Here is a 17,701-nt window from a genome sequence, read left to right as displayed (position 1 = left end):
ACCGGTTGGCACCCTGTCCCTTTTCCAGTGGAAGCCCACTTCAAGCACAAACCCTAGCACGAGACGGTCCTGGAGGCCTGAGGGCTCCGGACTCGCCAGACGTGGCAGGCGAGGCGGCAGCGGAAGGAGGGACTCGGCAGCCCCCGACGTGGTCAGGTGGGGCCTGAGCTCGAGCTGCTAGGACCCATTTCTCTGGAACGCCACTGGGACGCCACCGGGAGCCGGCCCAGCCCGACCCCGCCGTGCCGCTGCCCCCGGTGTGACGCCCACGGCCCCCCACTCGCCTCCCCGCCCGCCAGACCGCCTCCTTCTGAGGCCCCCCAGCTGCTGCCACCCACCTCCGCGGGACCGCACCCCTGACCAGGAGGCTGGACTGCGGGGACAGAGGGCCTGCCTGCATGCCCCCCACCCCGCCGTGTCCCCTCACTCCCCCCACCCTCCCCCAGCAAGTACTTACTGAACACCCGCTGTCAGCTGTGGGGTCCCAGGGGCTGGAGTGGCAGACAGGGCCCTGGCTCCCTCAGCACGCCGACCCCATGTCCGCGAGGGTCCCGGGGGTCAGAGGCCCCGACGGCTGGAGCCCCCCCGGGCCTGGGCCACAGGGCTGGCTGCACCCACCCCCGCCCCCAGCCGGGGCACTTCCCACACCGGCTCCGGACTCCGTGCTGACATGACCCGCCCTCCGCCTGCCCTCACGGTCTTCGAACCCTTGGAGGATGGAGGCCCGCGTCCGCGCCGCTGCCCGGACCCCAGCGTGCCTCTCCCCGGGTGCCCTGGGGGGATGGGGGACATCTATGAGAACATACCTGGGGGAGGAGGTGAGGGAGGGAAGGAACCCTGTGTGGTGGAGAACTTGGGGGCAGGATGTGCATAGGGGTCCCGTCTCCCCAGGAAATCTCACCTGCTGGGTTATCTGGGCGGCATCCTGTGTGGCTGAGACGTGCTCCCAGGGGAGCCCTGGTCCAGCTGTTGGGACCAGGAGAGGGGCCCTGAGCCAGGGTGTCCCCCCTCCATGTCACATCTTGGAATAAAGTGGGGGCTCTGGGCCCCCAGGAGGACCTGCCAGGAAAGGGACACCCCCAGGAGAGGGGCACCCAAGGGCCTCGGCCCGGCTGTGGGCGACACCCAGAGGATGAGGGAAGGCACCCTTCCTCCGAGCGCCCATCATCATCTCCCCTCTCATCTGAGCAAACGCCCACAGCTCAGACCCATCGTGCACCTGGATTCTGAGCAGGGACTGCAGGGTAAAAGGGGGAGCACAAGGCCCCCCTCCCCTGGCAGTGGGGGCCCCAAGATGGCTGGGCTGGGGGTGAGAGCAGCTGCAGGGTCACCCAGGGCCATGGCCCCTTTCTCCCCTAAACCCTTCCTGCCCCAGGCAGTGCCTCCTAGCCCAGGCGAGGCTGCGGGGGCCACCCTTTCCCTGAGAACCCAGGTCCACTGTCTTCCAGATGAGGCAGAAGGACTCGCCCTGGGTCAGAAGCGAAAGCCGGGGCTCCCCTAGACCTTCATGACCATGCAGGGCCACCCACCCACCCACGCGCCCTCGTGGACTCAGCCTCAGGTCCTGGGAGCTCGGGCGCCCGCTCAGCACCAGTGTGAGGTCTGTGCCCTTGTCTGAGCGTGTGCACCCCCACACGCTCTACCCAGAAAAGTCCAGAGAGAAACGACAAAACACCCTGAACAGCTGCACGACCGGTGGGAAGAATTTCTCAGATGAGGCAGGACCCGTATGGTCCACACCAGGCCCGCCCCTCCTGCTGGCAGGGCCCCCGCCCTGGTCCTCAGGCCCGAGGCTGGCGCAGGCTTGGGCAGCCCCTGCACAGGGGTGGGGGAGTCGCAGACACACGCGGCCGCCTGCGACAACAGCACGACGTGTCCCCATCACAGCGCTGAGACCGCAGGGCGCCCCCAGCCCCGCAGGCTGCTTGCAGGGCCTGGGAGGCCTCACCTGTCCGCAGATTGGAATAAAACACTGTATGTTTACGTCTACGATCGCGACACTCTCAACACCGGCCGCCGCCCACCAAGGACACACTCCGGACAGAACTGGACAACACCGGTCACGGTGCCCATGCCCCTCGCGGGGGGCTCCCTGGCCACTGCTCACAGCCCCAGCCCCGTGGCCCAGCCCACGACCAGCCCCAGGAGCTCACTCAGAAAGGACCAGTGCTGCCAAGCCCAGTATAAAGGATTTATTTAAACTCAACACGAACACGAACCTTCCTTTAAATTCCATTTTTACAGTAAATAAAATTGTGTATTCCGTTCCTTCCCATGCATGATCACTGGGTATTAATCTACGACTCTTATAATTGTGAAAAAATAAAAGTGTTTCCCATTTTGTAACTATCCTATCCTGGGGCATCTGACACAATCAGTGAGAAGGGACAGACCTGCTCGTTCCTGGGCCGATCATTTGGTTAAAACCTAAAACGTTGTCACCCGGAGACAATAAATACTGCCCCACGATGGCGGACGGTCCTGCAGCCTCCCAGACGAGACGCCTTTCCGACGGCTGGGCGCTCGGCTGCAGCTCCTGGGGTGTAGCATGGAGCAGGCGCTCCCCAGGACACGTGCCAGGCCACCCCCGCCCCGCCTGAGGGCATGGCACCCCCGCCGCGTGCCACAGGGCCCTCCTGTGCGAGACCCAGCCCTCCCCAAGCAAACCAGACACACGGGCCGGGAGAGGAGGCGCGGCAGGGCCTGTGCTTTATTGGGGTCATCTCAGGGTACACGGCGGCCTGGCCAGCACGGCCCCGGCAGCCCCAGAACACCCGCCGTGCGGCCCCTCGGCCTCGGCCGGAGCCCGGGGGGCCCAGGTCTGGACCCGCATCGGGAGCCGCACCCGCCGCAGTCCAGGCCGAGTCCGTGCAGGTCCGCGGGCGTCAGTCGAGCTCAATGGGGCTGCTGTCGTCCTGACTGTCCTCGCCCTCCTGCTCCGAGGAGCCCATGAGGCTGCTCAGAAGGTTCCCTGGAAGGAGGTGCACGGCGCTGTCAGGGCCACGGCCGCACCTCGCCCGCTGCCCGACCCCCGGACGCCGCCTCCTCCCACGGCGCGTGACCGGGGCCTGGCAAGACAACAGCAGCCCAACCCCGGAGCCCCCTCCGGGGGTCTGTCCACAGAAACGCGTCTGCCGCGCCCGGAGACGCAGGGATCCTGCTGGGGCCGCGAGGGGAGAAGACCCAGGTGCCTGTCGAGGGGCCGCTGCACAGCCGCCAGGACGGGCCTGGGAGGATCACGGGCGGCCGATCGGCAGGTAACTCGCTCACATGTTAACTCTCAAGTGACACAGAAGTCAGTCACATGTTACAGTTCCGAAGGCTACACATGACAACGTTAACTGCTGTGGGCCTTGTCAAGATGGACACTTTTCCTTTTTACCTAATTTTTATCCAAAGAACCATCATGTCAATAGAAAAGCGAAGTTTAAAAAGTGCGCTAAACCAACTCGCGAAGGGGAACAACAAACAAAGGGCGAGCGGCGCCCTCAGGGTAAAAGCCGCCTCGAGCTGCAATGAGCTCGGCCCCGTCACCGCACCTGGCGCCAACGCGCTTGCAAGTTCTGTGGGAAAACACAGGGAGTCAGACGGGAACGCAGTAGCTGACGGTCACAGCAGCCCGAGACTGAACATGCTGAAATGTCACCACGACTGTGGACGGACAGACGCTGCAGAAGCCCAAGGTGTGGGCAGGACACGACACAGCCACCGAGACGAGTGGCTGTGACATGAGAGCCTGGAGAAGGGAAGTGGCCCCCCACACCTTCCACTGAAACTCCAGACAGACCCAGTTTACAGGTAAAAAGTCCAACTTGTATTTGAGGGGAAACAGCTTTTCAAATAATCTGGGAGACAGGAAGACCTTTCCACGGAGCACAGTTTGACGATGGCCACGAAAACGACAAACGCTCGTTCCACCCTCCCCCCAGGAGAGCCCCACGAGGCAGGGCCAGGAGCAGCAACTCGTCGGAGCAGCGAGACCAGGCGCCGAGGGGCCAGCCTGGCGGTCCTGCCACTGCAGGCCGTCTGTGTGCCTGCAAAGCTCCCCCTGGAAGGAAGCTAAGGAAACCTAGCACTGCCTGGCCTGCAAGTCACCATGGGACAGTGGCAGGGCTGGGTACGAGCCTGTACATCTGGACTCTGTGAGACAAGATTTACCTATTCAAAAATAAAACATTAAGGATGGCAAAACCCACTTTTAAGTGCAGGACTACACTGGTCCCCACCCTGCTGGAGGGCAGGAGTCCGATTAGGAGCCCCGAGGCTGCATCAGAAGAACGGGCAGGACACGGGGAGGTGGCCTGGCCTTGAGAGGTAGGGTCAGCGATCTGGCCACCAGCACCTACCAAGACTGAAGCACGAAGAAATACATACTCTGAAGAGACTCTAATGAGTAAGGAGACTGTGTAATCTCTCCCAACAAGAAAAGCCCTGAACCTCGCGGCTTCACTGGGGAAGCTACTGAATTGGTACCACCCATCCTTCCACTACCAAACCCAGAAAAGACACTATGAGAAAAGAAAACTACAGACCAATATCCCTTATGAACACTGATGCAAAAATCCTCAACACAATACTAGCAAACCGAATTCAGCAGCACAGTGGAAGAATCAGACGCCATGACCAAGTGGGATCTGCTCCTGGAGTGCAGACGGCTCATCATGTGAAAATCAGTCAACACGATGCACCACAACAGAGTGAAGGAAAAACCAGTGATCACCTCAAATGACGCACAAAAAGCACGGGACAAATGCCACACTCTTTCATGAAAACACTCACCCAGAAAGAACATAAGAAGGAAACCATCTCATGTTACGATGTAATAAAAGGCATATATGAACAGCCCACAGCAGACATCACGCTCAGCGGCGACAGAGTCAAAGCTCTTCCTCTGAGACCAGGAACAAGGCGAGAGTGCTGCTCCCACCACTCGTGTCCAACATGGTACAGGTGACGCCTGAACAACACGGGTTTGCACTGTACGGGCCCACTTATTGTGCACTGTTTTCTATATACATACTGAAGTACTACCTGGTCCGCAGTTGGTTGAATCCACAGATACGATGGGCCAACTGTAAGTTAATATGCCAATTTTCAACCGTGCAGGGGGTCAGCACCCCTAACCTCCACGCTGTTCGAGGGTCAACTGAACCTGAAGTTCTAGCCAGAGCAATTAGGCAAGAAAAAGAAATAAAAGAATTCCAAGTTGAAAAAGAGTAGTGAAATGATCTGCTTGCAAGTGATACGATTTTACTTGTCGTAAACATTTCTGAAGCGTCTACACAATAACTTCTTTACGGAGACAACTCCATTTGCAACAGCATCGAGAAGAATAAAATACCTAGTAATCAGCTGACCCAAAAAGGTGGGAAACTGTACAATCAAAACTATAAAACATTCTGAAAGAAATTCAAGACGTAAATAAATGCAAACATCCCACGTTCCTAGACTAGAGGACTTAATACTGTTAAAATGTCACGCGACCCAAAGCAACCTACAGATTTAATGAAAGCTCAAATCCCCAAAACATTTTTTTGCAGAAATAGAAAAACCCATCCTAAAATTCATACGGAATCTCAGGGAACTCAAATAGCCAAAACAATCTTGACAAAGAACAAAGCTGGAAGTCTCACACTTCCTCATTTCAAAATTTACTACAAAGCTGTAGTCATCAAAAGAGTGTGGTCCTGGCATAGAGACAGATATCGACCAATGGAATACAGAACCCAGAAACGAACCCTCGCATATATGGGCAAATGATTTTTGACAAGGGTTCTGTGCCCACTTGATGGGGAAAGGACAGTCTATTCAACAACTGGTGCTGGGAAAACTGGAAATCCACATGCCAAAGAATGAAGCTGGACCCTTATATAAGTAGAACACCACATAAGAAAACCACCTCAAAATGGATCAAGGACCTAAATGGAAGACCTAAAATAATAAAACTCTTAGAAGAAACCACAGGGCAAAAGCTTTGTGACACTGGATTTGGAAATGACACCAAAGGCAGAAGCAACAAAAGGAAAATAGACAAATTAGACTTCATGAAAAGTAAAATATTTTGTGCATCAAAAGACACTCCAGGGAGTAAAAAGGCAACAAGGGAGGGAAGGACGAACAGGTGGAACACAGAGAATTTTTTAGGGCACCACGACGACTCTGCACAATAGTATAATGGTGGATACATGTCATCACGTATTTGTCCAAACCCACAGAAGGTAAACACCAAAAACGAACCCTCATTTATGTATCAATATGTTGGCCTTTGGGTGATAATGACATGTCAATGCAGGTTCACCCATAATAAATGTACCCTCTGCTGGGGGACGCTGATAATGGGCAGGCCGCGCCTGTGGCGGGGAAGGGGTATTTATGCGAAATCTCTGTACCGTCCTCTTAATTTTGCTGTCAATCTGTAACTGCTTTTAAAAAATAAAGTCTTTAAAAAAAATAAAGAAGGCAACCCGCAGAATGGGAGAAATATTTGCAAATCATGTATCTGGAAGGGAATTAATACCCAGTGTAGAGAACCTGTAAAACCACCAACACGATTCAAAACTAAGCAAATGACACGAACAGGCAAACACACAAATGGCCAATAAGCACGCGAAAGATACGCAGCGTGCTTAGTCACTAGGGAAATGCAAATCAGGACGATCAAACCAGAGACCCACCTCAGACCCATTAGTAAGATGACAACTGTCAAAAAGACCAGAAAACAGCAACTGCTGGTAAGAACGTGGAGGAACTGGGACCCCTGTGCCCTGCTGGGGAGCAGCTGCTGTGGGAACACAGTATGGCGTTTCCTCAAAACATTAAACAGATCCAGCAATTCTGCTTCTGGGTGTCCCAGAAGCACCGAAAGCAAGGCCTTAAGGAGGTAACTTGCACACCCACATTCACAGCAGCCAAAGGTGGAAGAACCCAGGTGTCCACTGAAGATGCAGTCTTATCCACACGATGGAACATGAATCAGCCTTAAAAAGGAAGGAAATCCTGGCACCTGCTACAACAGGGTTGAACCTGACAGTGACACAAGCCGGCAAAGGAGGACACTGTGTGATTCCACTTATGTGAAGTCCCTGGAGGTTCGCAGAGACAGAAAGTAGGGGGTGGGCACTGGGAGCCAGTGTGTAATGGGGGCAGAGTCTCAGTTTGGGAAGACGGAAAGTTCCGGAGATCCGCTGCCCAACAGTGTGCACGCAGGCCACACAACCGTCCTGCGTGCTTAAGCCCGGCTAAGGTGGGGAACTGCACGTAATGTGTACTTTACCACAAAGAAAAGAAATCTGGCTTCGATCCTGTGGCCAACGGAGAGGGACCCCAGGGGACAATTATTCATCGGGGGCCGTAGGAGCTCTGCTAGGGGAACACGCAGAGGGAAACAGCTAGGAGCCCGCAACCCTCCTGCTGGCACTGGGCCCCGCTCCAGGCCCCTGCCTGCTCCGCTCCCCCGGCCGGCACACCACACTCGGCCTCACCCACAAGCCCCCACTATGAGCCCCCCGCCCCACGAGCCCCTCACCTAGCAAGCCTCCGTAGGAAGACGTCTGCTTGGGTGGCACGCCGAAGAAGAGCTGTCCTATCCTGTCGAGGTACTGGAAGAGGCACAGGCGTGGCCGCGGAGGGCGCTGAGCCCGAGGCTGCACGCGGACCCCGCGCACAGTGTCTCTCCCCCTCCCCCTCCCCCTCCAGCGGCTGCCCCCCGCCTCACCTCGTTGTACATGGGGTCCCGCCGGAGGGATGGCTGGTACTGTTCACACAGCACCGTGAACACCGTCAGCTTCCCCCTGGAACAGGACAGAGCGCAGCATAGCCGATGCCCACACGAGACCAAGGACGTGGACAGAAACCGCACGACTCCACCCCCCCACGCGCTCACCCACACATCTCTGCGTGCTTCCACGCACACGTGTGCGCCCCTCCACACAAGCACGTGCGCACGCCTCACCCACGCGCCTCTACACACCCACACACACGCGCGCTCACCCACATCTCTGCGTGCTTCCACGCACACGTGTGCGCCCCTCCACACAAGCACGTGCGCACGCCTCACCCACACGCCTCTACACGCACGCAGGCACGCTCACCCATCGACGGCCAGCAGCAGAAACCAGAGGAAGTTGAGCAGGGGCTGCACGAAGGGAGGGCCGCTCTCGATGGACGGGTGTTTCCGTGTGTACGTCGTGAACACCACTGACGCGCTGCTCTTGTTTTTTAAACAGAGAAACCTGGAAATAAGATCCCAGTGAGTGGGCACACCTGACCGGAGGAGGAGGAAACGGGTTTCTACAAGCGCCTGCCCAGAGGGCCCCATGTGGCCCGTGCCCCCGTGCAACACACCGAGGGCACCAGCCAGGCCCCTCGCATGGACCAGCCACCCCAGGGAGTCCCAAGGTTTATGGCCGGGGAGAACTAACTTGCGAAGGTGACGTGTTCAAGCTCAGCAGATCCAGGAGACGGCAGGGCTCCCTGAACCTGTCCCACACCTGTCTGCCCCTGCCCGCGAGAGCACGGTGGCCCAGAGGCTGCCCGGGCTCCTGTTTCCGCCCCGTGGAGGGCGTGTCCACGGCCGGACTTCACTGTGGTGCACGCCCTCGACAGAGGCGGATGGGCGAGAAAGGGCTCGCGCCAGAGGAAACACTGCCAGCACATGCCAAAGCCAGGGCCAGCGAGTCCTGGATTTTAAACAGGTTTCGTTTTCAAAGTCGCAGATTCAGCAACAAGTGGTGACATGTCAGAGCTCGGAAGCTCCCCGTCCACCCCAACTCATGGGACACACCCCATCCCAAGGCCCGGCCACCAGATGCAAGTGCTTTCCTGGGAGGGAGTAATCTCATCGACAGACATGTGGTGGGACAAACACATGGTCCAGTGGGAAGGGAGGTCAGGCCCCAGGTCACCCAACGTGTGCTCTCGGCTGTGTGAGCCCAACAGGATGCTCACGCCTCTAGCGACTCTGCTGTGTTTCAGTATCTTCAAAATAAATTGTCGAGAGAAAACAAAAGAAGAGGAGGCCCAACGGGGACAGAGGGGCAGAGACACAGAGCTGGGGTGCGGAGTGGGCGGGCAACTCCCCCATCACTGTGTCTGGACGCACAAAACACCTGGGAAGGCAAACGGCCTTTGAACAAAGGCTGTGATGCACGCGCACGTTAACATCCCAGGAGGCTGAAAATTTGGTAAGTGTACGTGTCCTAAAAAAAATAGTCGCACAACACTAACCACCGCCCCCAAACGTGATAGATAATGGGGAAAATAGAAAATCAATGGCAACAAAACACTAATTTAAAGCACAGAAAGTACTTCTACCGCCAATGGAAACGTTACAAGTCGGCCTAGGGGAGCTGAGGGGCACGTCTGGGGTGCCCGGAGGTCAGCAGCAGGGGTCACACTGGGGGACGTGAGCTGCGTGTGGGACACTGAGTGACTTCAGGCCTGTCCTCACGCGAGGCTCAACCAGAGGCTAGCCCTGGACCCCAGGAGGCCACGGACGCAAGGGCCGGACAGCAAGCGGGTACCTACTGGAGGACAGCCTGGGCCACGAACATGTCCACCTCGCTGCGGAAGCCCCGGGCCGTGGAGTACTCCACCAGCATGTTGGCACAGCCCTCCCCGTCGCTGGAGTGCAGGAAGTGGTACCGGGACTCGCAGTAGTTCTGTTCTGCGGAGGCAGGCAAGCAGGCAGCTGTGAGTGCCCCTCCTCCCCCTGCCCCGCAGGCAGGGAGGATGGCGGTCCTACGTCATCGCCGCGCTGACTTCCACCTGGGCTGTGTCCCCAGCAGAGACCAGACTGTCCCCACTCGAATCGGGGTCACCTGGGAGCTGGACAGGAAGGCGGCCTCAAGCCCTGGGGCAGAACCCGCATCCCGCCAGTGCGGTGTGTGCACGACGGAGCCCAGCGGCCCTCTTGGCCCCGAGTCTGCCGTTCTGACGAGGACCAGGACAGGGCTGGATGCCAGCCCTCCAGGACGGTGCTTCCTCTGATGCTCTGCTGTTCTGAGCCTTTGACTCTAAACCGGCTACTGAGCTCTAAGGGGGTTCTAATGGTCTGTTTTCTTAAAAAGCGACCAAGCTCCCAACCTCCCCAGTTTCACCTGGACACACACACCCCCTCCTCCCCCTTGGATCCACCCTCCACACCGATGGCTCTCACCCAGAGCGACTCGACCCCTACTCCAGACGCAGAGAAAGGTCTGGAGCCGGCGTCAGCCGTCACAGCTGGGGGTGCTTCTGGCACCTAGCTGGGGAGCCCAGGGATGCCACTCGGCACCCTGCAGCGCGGGAAGGACGCCCGGGGTCAGCGGTGCTAAGGCAGAGACCCAGTTCCAGGGCAGCCCCCCAGTTCCCACTCACACGCCGCACTGGCTCCCTCTCCTTCCGGACAGAGGGCACGCCTCCCAGGCTGGGCCTTCTCCCACCTTCCACCAGCACTCTCCTCCCACCTGGGCACCCCCAGATCGCCACTGCCCCCCAGCATCAGCTCCCAGCACTGCAGGTGACTTCAGAGAAGAGCGTGCTCTGTGTCGTTGTGTTCTGTTGGTCTCCTCTCCCTCCAGCCCCAAGAGCGGCCTTTCGGTTTTAGAGCCTCCACGTGAGAAGAGAAATCCGGCAGGCCACTAGGCGCCCTCAAGCCCCGGAGAGGCGCCTGCGCGAAACCCCAGCGGAGCGGGGACACCGAGAGTAGGCAGGTCTCCCACGGCGCCCTGCACAGCATGGCGGGCCCCGGGCCACACCACACGCCTGCCTGGAGGCCGCCCACCGCCGGGGCCCTGCAGATGCCCCTCAGCACGGCCTCCCACAGGTGCGGGGCCCGCTGGCCTCACTCGCCATCCGTTCCTGACGTGACACCGTAAGATGCCTGGGTCTTGAGGTTCAAACATTTAATGTTAAATATACGAGAGCTTAACAGCTCTCGACCCCAGCGAGGCCTCTGAGCAGCTCTTCAGCCACTGAGCAGGTGCCACACTCCCTGCTTCACGCCAGGCGCCGGTCCCGGTAACACGGGTCCCACAGACACGGGCCCCCTCCAGCTCTGCCTGGCACCTTGGCACACAGGCTGAGTGAGGCGGGTGTGAATCGAGGCACTGATGCTGCAGGTGGCCCGCACGGCCGACGAGGCAGTGCGGAGGGCGGCCGCTGGCTGAACGGAACCATCACCAGAGCCCCAGCACGAGCGTCCAGAGGTCTCTAGACCTTCCAAATTCCCACAGCCTCAGACAGACGAGGTCGGGCCCGCTCGCGCGATCCCAAGACACCTGCCCAAGGTCGCCGTCCCTCCGCCTGACCCCACCCGGGTGACGGCCCGTGAGGACGAGGCACAGAGCCGACCTGGCCGGTGGGGCCCAGACCCCTGGACCACCACGTGGATGAGCTGCACACACGGCCGCCACGCGAGGCCCCAGGTGCCACGGCTCCCTCACACCCGCCCAAGAGGGACTCGGGCCGCTCCCCTTCCTCTGCCTGAGCCCGGGCCTGACCCCCTCTCGTGGACTGAACAGCCCCCGCAAACGCTCACTTAGAAGACAACAGAAGTGCTGGCGGAACGCCGGCGGCGGAAGGACGGGGGAAGGACGTCCTGGAAGGAGGCCCCAGCGCGGGGGAGCGGGTGGCCGGCAGGGGACCGGAAGCTCCATTAAAGGGAACGCCCCGCCCACCCGAGCGCAGCAGGTGTTCACACTCAGAGCAGCGGCGGCTTGGGACTCTGAGGGCCACCCCCCGACCCCCGTCAGCAGCGCAGATGATTGTAATTGATCCGAACGGACCCCGCCAGCAGCAGCCCGGAGAGCATCAGAAGGGCCGCCTGTTCCCTGGCCCACCTGCCCGCAGGGGCCCCCGCCCACCCACGGCCTACCTTTCCACAGGGTGCGGGCCAGCAGCTGGTGGAGCCGGGGGTGGCCCAGCTTCCCGGACCCCCCACTGGACCACTTCAGGGCTCGAGACACAAATGCCACTCGCTCTGGGGAGTTGGGATCCATCAGGCTGAACAGCTTGGCCAGACTTTCTGCAAACGACACCCACACAAGCCTGAGCCAGAGGAAGCCGCGGCTGCTGCCGTGTTATGCAGCTCACAGAAATTAATTAAGAACAACTGGTTCACGTTGAAAGCAAGCGCAGAAGCGGCAGGCACACCGGGGGGGTCCTGGGGCCACCCCAACCGTCCTCACTGTGACGCCTCCCCACAGCTGAGCCTGTGTCGGGGAGCAGAAGGGAGGGGGGCCGCCCCAGTGGGGATCCGCGCGCGCCTCTCCGGCCGGGCAGCTCGCAGCAGGGCTCGCCCAACGGGGCAGGGGCTCCAGACCACGTGGCACCCACCACGCACGCGCCAGGGAGGCTGGGTGCGTCTGGGGGGGTGGGGGCGGGGGAATGGCGTGGCGATGTGGCAACGGCACGCGTGTCCACTCCATCTCACCCAGCAGCTCCTCGACCACCTCGACCTCCGCCTTCTCCAGCGACTCCAGGACCAGCATGGACAAATCAGCTGCACTGTTTTGCTATAAAACATACAAAAGGACTGTCAGTGGGACGCGAGGCTCTGGCCCGTTTTCAGAAGGCGGTGAGGCTGGGCAGTGGCTCTGGTTTCCAGTTAGAAACCAGCGACCGACTGCACCTAAGAGATGGTTCTGAGCACCAAGGCCACTAGCCTTCAGGCCCCACACTGGTGCTGGGACACAGGGGCGCTCAGCCCAGGCTGCCCACCAGGCCTCTCCCTGGCCCCCCCACGCCAACCCTGGCCCCGGGCAGACGGCTCACCTGGCCGTGGCTGAAGAACAGCAGAGCTCCTGAGCACATGAGCTCGCGGGCCTCGGCGTGCTTGCTCTGGGCCATGTACCTGCACGGAGAGAAGGGCAGGGCCGGCCAGGGCCGGGATCTCACAGGGCTCGTTTCAGAGATGAGATCCCAAAGACTCGGCCTCCGAGTAGGAAGCGAGCACCCGCCCCACATACGCCTCCGCTGAGAACGGAGCGGAGCTGGGCTTCGGGTCCCGAGGGCACCTCCCGGAGCTGCCCCCGACCCCCGTCTGTCCAGGCCGGTGCTGGGCGCCCACGGCCCAGCCCTCCCGCCCACGAGGCGCCCCGCGGCAGCAGCAGCGCCGTCTGATGACAGTGTGCCAGGCACTCTCTCCGCCCAAACGGACCAGAAGCAGAGCCTCCCTGCAGCTGGGCAGGGGTCTCAGCAGAGGGACCAGCGGGGGGCCAGGGGCCACTTCCAGCTTCAAGCACAGGCCTGGCTGTGGTGAGGGGCAGCAAGAACCGGGCGAGGGCCACATGTTGGGGCCGAGGGCCTGCCGGGCCGCCCCCTCTGCCGCCCCCTCCACCCCGACCACTTTCCACCGGGGACGTTTCTCACCAGGGACGGAAGCTGGGAAAAGCCGGCTTGCCGAACTGCAGACGGATGAGAGCCTGACAGGCAACCCGGCACACACGGGACAGAAAGGATGCTCCGTCCACGATAAGTGAGACAAACGTTCAGGGGGGCGGGGCCAGGCCCGAGCTGAGTGCAGGACACCGAGCCCACGGCTGCACGTTCCTCTCAGGGATGATCAGGAAGGAAACCCGCCCAGCCGGTCAGACCTGCGTCCCGGCCCAGACAAGCGGAGTCAGAGAGGAGGCCTGCAGGCGCGCGCTGGAGGCGGAGACGGAGCCAGGGGAGCCCCGCTGCCCTCTGGCTCGCGGCCCGAGGCTCAGGCCGGGACCAACCACAGAAAAGGACTGTTGTGCACCAGGCTCGGGAGCAGCAGCCCCGTCCCAGTCAGCACCCGGGCTGGACCAGGAGAACCCCGCGCACCTCGAGGGGCAGACGGGGCACCTGGGGGCGTGGGCACGGAACGGGGCCTTCTGGAAAAATGAGCCCTCACGCCGCCACCGGCACAGACGCCCGGACGGCGGGCACGCCTCCTAGGGGACAGTCACGCAGCCCCGCTCAGCTCTGGGGACACGACAGGGCTCCAGACTCTCCTCCCCAGGCACAGCAAGAGATGAATGCCTAGAAGGTTGGGGAGGGAGCGGAGCCCTGAGAGGCAGACAGGCTGGATTCCTGGGGCGGCTTCCCCAGTGACCAAAGCCGCACGGCCCTGGGCAGCCCTGCCCTGCAGGAGGGGGCCTGGAGCTGGAAACCCCGCAGCAGCGACAGGCACCCTGAAAGCCGGACGTGCTCTCTGGGCACCGCAGAGCCCTGGCAAGGGCGGATGTGGCTCCCGGGTGCCCGAGCCGGAGGGGGCGGGGTGCCACCGAGGCCTGGGGGCTCAGAGCACCACCGCCCCTCCCCCACCGCAGCCCCCCACCCCCCCGCGCTGCGTCTGTGCAATCGTTCATTTTGCACTTTTTTTTTTTTAAAGCAGAGCATAGACACAAGCGTTAACACTAACGACGCAGACACAGTGTTTACCCCACGCCCTCTCCCGGGCGCTCCATCCTACCCCCAGGTGGTTGAGTACACAGGTTTGAAGTTCCTCTTTCAAAAAATTTCTTCATTTGATTTAAGACACAAAACACCCAAAATCGACACTCATCTCAGGAAGGCCCCTGGGCAGCGAGGCCCCTTTCACAGTTAAATCCTGGCGGGTGCAGAGGCCCCTCCAGGCCACAGGCCACCCTACAGAGCAGTCGCCAAAGTACCGACAACCCATCAGGCCTGGAAAACGGACCCTCCCCCGTCCCTGCAGAGAGAAGGCTGGAGAGGCAAGGGAGCGCCCTGGGCACCCGCACCTTCGAGGAGACGGAGCTCAGCCTCTCTCAGAACCATTGGCTCCTGCCCCGGGCGGCGGCACCCCACCCCCCATAAGTCCAACCTCCCGGGCTGCCCAGTTCCTCCTCTCCTCCTCAAACTGCTGGGGGACACAGTGTAAGTGAATTAAAATAGCACAGATTGGTGAACTTATCCAGCAGGTGAATGGGCAAACTGTAGTCCACCCATACGATGGAACACCACTCAACAATAGAAATTAACTAACGATACACATAAAGGCGAATCTTGAAATGATCGTGCTGAGGGAATTCAGAAAGCCGCATAAAAAGAGGACGTACTGTACAATCCTACGTACATAAAAGTCCAGAAAACGCAAACCCATCTACCATGACAGAGAGATCAGCGGGCACCTGGGGGCAAGTGGTGAAGAATTCACTGTAAAGGCAGGTGAGAAGCCTTTTGGGGATGATGGGTATTTTCAGTACCTTGATTGGTGATAATTTCTTGGGTGTATACATATGTCAAAACCCATCAAGTTTTACATTTTATATAAACAATTAAAAGCACTTATTTATAGAAAGACATCAAAAGAGCGAAGCTGACTTCTCAGGGCCCCCGTGCAGAGCTCTAAGCCAGGGCTGCAAGCGCAGGTCTGAACGTGGACGGTGCCCAGCAGAGACAGGGACGACTCCAGGCCTATTCAGCTGGGCCCCCGGACGGCCACAACTGCTACGGTGCCTGAGCTCACCGCATCCCCCAAAGAGGCCCACAGGAGACCACTTACTTCTCAGGAGTTCTGAAGAGGTGTAAGAACCCCTAAAAGATCAAAGAGGAAGCCAAGGCTCAGAGAAGAGATTCAACAAGTTGTCCTGGATCACAGGTCACAGAGCAGAGAGAGAATGCGAACCCAGGTCAAGGCCGGGCTGGTGGACGGCCTGCATCTGTCCCCACGTCACCACAAAGCACACTCTGCGCACAGAGACTGGCCTCTTCAAAGCTAATCAACAATCACGCTCCTGGTACAGCAGCAACTGCAGAACTGGCTCAAAACAAGGAACACCATGTTTATCTTTGGGAAGATCCAGTTTTGTTGACTAGTCACCGGGGCAAATACTTTATATAAAAGTCCCCAAGAAAAGCAAGCACCACGACAAATCTTGAGCGCTACGAAAGCTCCCCATCACACAGATCTGACTGGCTAAGCTGCCAGGCCGAAAGCTCGACGTTACAGACCTTAGAGCCTACTTACATCTTTGGCTCATCCCGTGAAGAACAATCAACTCACCCCTACCGGGTCCTCTGGCGCCAGAGCTCAAACTCGGTCTGGGACACGAAGCGTTACGTCTAAACCCAACTACAACCAAAGCAGAAAGTACTGCCAGAGTTCCCAAAATATTGATTCAACTTGCTATTTGAAGAAGAAATTTAAATCTAGGCCTAAACGGTGTAAGGCAGGCATGAATGCCTTTAGACATCACAGCAAAGTATCTGCTGTTCTGCACCAGTTTAGAACGAAAAGGCATTCCACAGAACAGACGAAATCCTCTAAAACTATCTTTAAATGCTAACGAGCGTCTCAAATGTTTTCTGGCAAGAAACCTGAAGGCTAACAGAACGTGTGTAATATACAGGAATGCCTTACACATGTAAGAACTAAAAAACTACAGCAGTAGCTGCATGACAGCAGAAACGGTGTGACACACTGCAGTCCAAAAGAAAACTGAGCTAGGTTTAAGAAAACCTAAATTCCTAAGGCCACACTAAAAAAAGACATTTTATTTAATCCAATATATTCAAGCATCACTTCAACGTGCGATCAAGAGTTGAAGGTTCCTAATACCTGACATTTTCTCTGCGCTAAGTCTTTGAAGGCCGTGTTTTTACCCTCACCGCCCAGGCCGTTAGGGACTCACATTTCAGGAGCTCAACTGCCGCACGTGGCCAGGCAGCGCAGGTACAACAAAAATACCGGCTTTATGGGAACAGCTGGTTTAGTAACAAGACACTCGGGTGAGCAAGGGCTACACAACAAGAGGAGAAAGACGTTTACAGCCTCGCGACGGGACTCCCAGAGGCAGGAAAACCGTGGAACTCAGAGCTGGGGCTTCAAACCCAAAGGCGCTCGGGGCGGGGGAGGGGGAGGGTGGTCTGGGCCGGGGACTGGGGTCCGGAGTCTGCGTCTGCGGTTCGGGTCTGGGTCCGGAGTCTGGGGTCTCGGCCAGGGCTTTGGGTCTGGGTCCGGAGTCTGGGCCGGATCAGGGTTCTGGGGCGGGCTCCGGAGTCTGGGCCGGGTCTGGGGTCTTGACCAGGGGTCTGCGTTGGGTCTGGGGCTCGGCCAGGGGTTTGGGCCGGAGTCCAGAATCTGGGCCGGGTCTGGGGTCTCGGTCTGCGTCGGCTTCCAGAGTCCGGGCTGGGTCTGGGGTCTCAGTCTGCGTCTGAGTCCAGAGTCTTGGCGGAGTCTGGGGTCTCGGTCACGGTTCTGGGTCGGGGTCCCGGGTCTCGCTCCCCGGCCGCAGCCCTCCCCCGGACGCCGCACGGCCCCTGCTCCCACCGCCCAGGCGACGGGCAGCGGCATGGGCCAATGGGGGCGCGGGGCGGCGCGGCGCGGCCAATGGGAAGCGGCAGAGGGCGGGGCACCGGCCTCGGCGGCCGGGCGGAAAGCCCTGGAAGGCGGCGGCCGCGGCTTAGTGGCTACCTGAAGAAGAGGGTCCGGTACATCTGGTGCGCCTCATAATAGTCGCCCTTCTCGACGCTGGCCCGCAGCTTGCCCTCCACGCGCTGGACGCCGCCGCGGTTGCGGGCGCCGTTCCGGGCGCTCTCCTGCTCGGCCATCGCCGCCGCCGCCATCAGGCCGGCGCTCCGCGCAGGGCCGACGCTGTCGCAGGCGCGGTCGGCGGCGCCTCGCGGCTTCCGTCCCGGCGGCCGCCCGAAGCCTTCTACGGTGGCTCACGAGGAGCCGCGGGCGGTACGCGGGCGGCCACGTGACCGAGGGGCGTGCCCGCGCAGCACGGGG

The 17,701-nt window shown here is 59.7% G+C and overlaps 2 protein-coding genes across 6 annotated transcripts in view; one reads left to right on the top strand and one right to left on the bottom strand.

Moving 5' to 3' along the window:
• ADAP1 (ArfGAP with dual PH domains 1) overlaps nt 1-2,279 on the top strand; it is a 78,483-nt gene extending 76,204 nt beyond the window's left edge. For all 4 annotated transcript variants that reach the window (XM_033840976.2, XM_033840979.2, XM_033840978.2 and 1 more), the window contains one exon: nt 29-2,279. In XM_033840976.2, the coding sequence (XP_033696867.1) occupies nt 29-57 (29 nt within the window). In that variant the 3' untranslated portion in view covers nt 58-2,279. The remainder of the gene's footprint in view (nt 1-28) is intronic.
• GET4 (guided entry of tail-anchored proteins factor 4) lies at nt 2,178-17,624 on the bottom strand. 2 transcript variants are annotated; one of them, XM_033840982.2, is made up of 10 exons: nt 17,384-17,522; nt 13,351-13,574; nt 12,754-12,832; nt 12,413-12,494; nt 11,855-12,004; nt 9,526-9,664; nt 8,091-8,231; nt 7,715-7,790; nt 7,526-7,631; nt 2,178-2,971 (listed from the first exon to the last, which is right to left on the bottom strand). In XM_033840982.2, exons 3-10 carry the CDS (start codon nt 12,826-12,828, stop codon nt 2,886-2,888), a joined length of 855 nt encoding a protein of 284 aa, XP_033696873.1. In that variant the 5' UTR covers nt 12,829-12,832; nt 13,351-13,574; nt 17,384-17,522; the 3' UTR covers nt 2,178-2,885. The 2 variants fall into 2 exon arrangements, with proteins under 2 accessions (XP_033696873.1, XP_033696872.1); XM_033840981.2 differs by lacking the exon at nt 13,351-13,574 and having other exon boundaries at nt 7,526-7,598; nt 17,384-17,624.
• Nucleotides 17,625-17,701: the final 77 nt, after the last annotated feature.

The sequence above is a fragment of the Tursiops truncatus genome, chromosome 15, assembly GCF_011762595.2.
Source record: "Tursiops truncatus isolate mTurTru1 chromosome 15, mTurTru1.mat.Y, whole genome shotgun sequence".
Taxonomy (NCBI): domain Eukaryota; kingdom Metazoa; phylum Chordata; class Mammalia; order Artiodactyla; family Delphinidae; genus Tursiops; species Tursiops truncatus.
Note: the sequence above shows the minus strand (reverse complement) of the source record. Positions and strands in the feature narration are given on the sequence as shown.

What these genes read in the sequence shown, in the direction of transcription:
- GET4 (XM_033840981.2), bottom strand. Translation starts at nt 17,535, where the DNA reads ATGGCGGCGGCGGCGATGGCCGAGCAGGAGAGCGCCCGGAACGGCGCC. An exon ending in GGCCCGCACCCTGTGGAAAG is followed by an intron (nt 9,665 to 11,854) that starts GTAGGCCGTGGG and finishes CTGCCTCCGCAG; the next exon opens with AACAGAACTACTGCGAGTCC. An exon ending in GTGGCCCAGGCTGTCCTCCA is followed by an intron (nt 8,232 to 9,525) that starts GTAGGTACCCGC and finishes TCTTATTTCCAG; the next exon opens with GTTTCTCTGTTTAAAAAACA.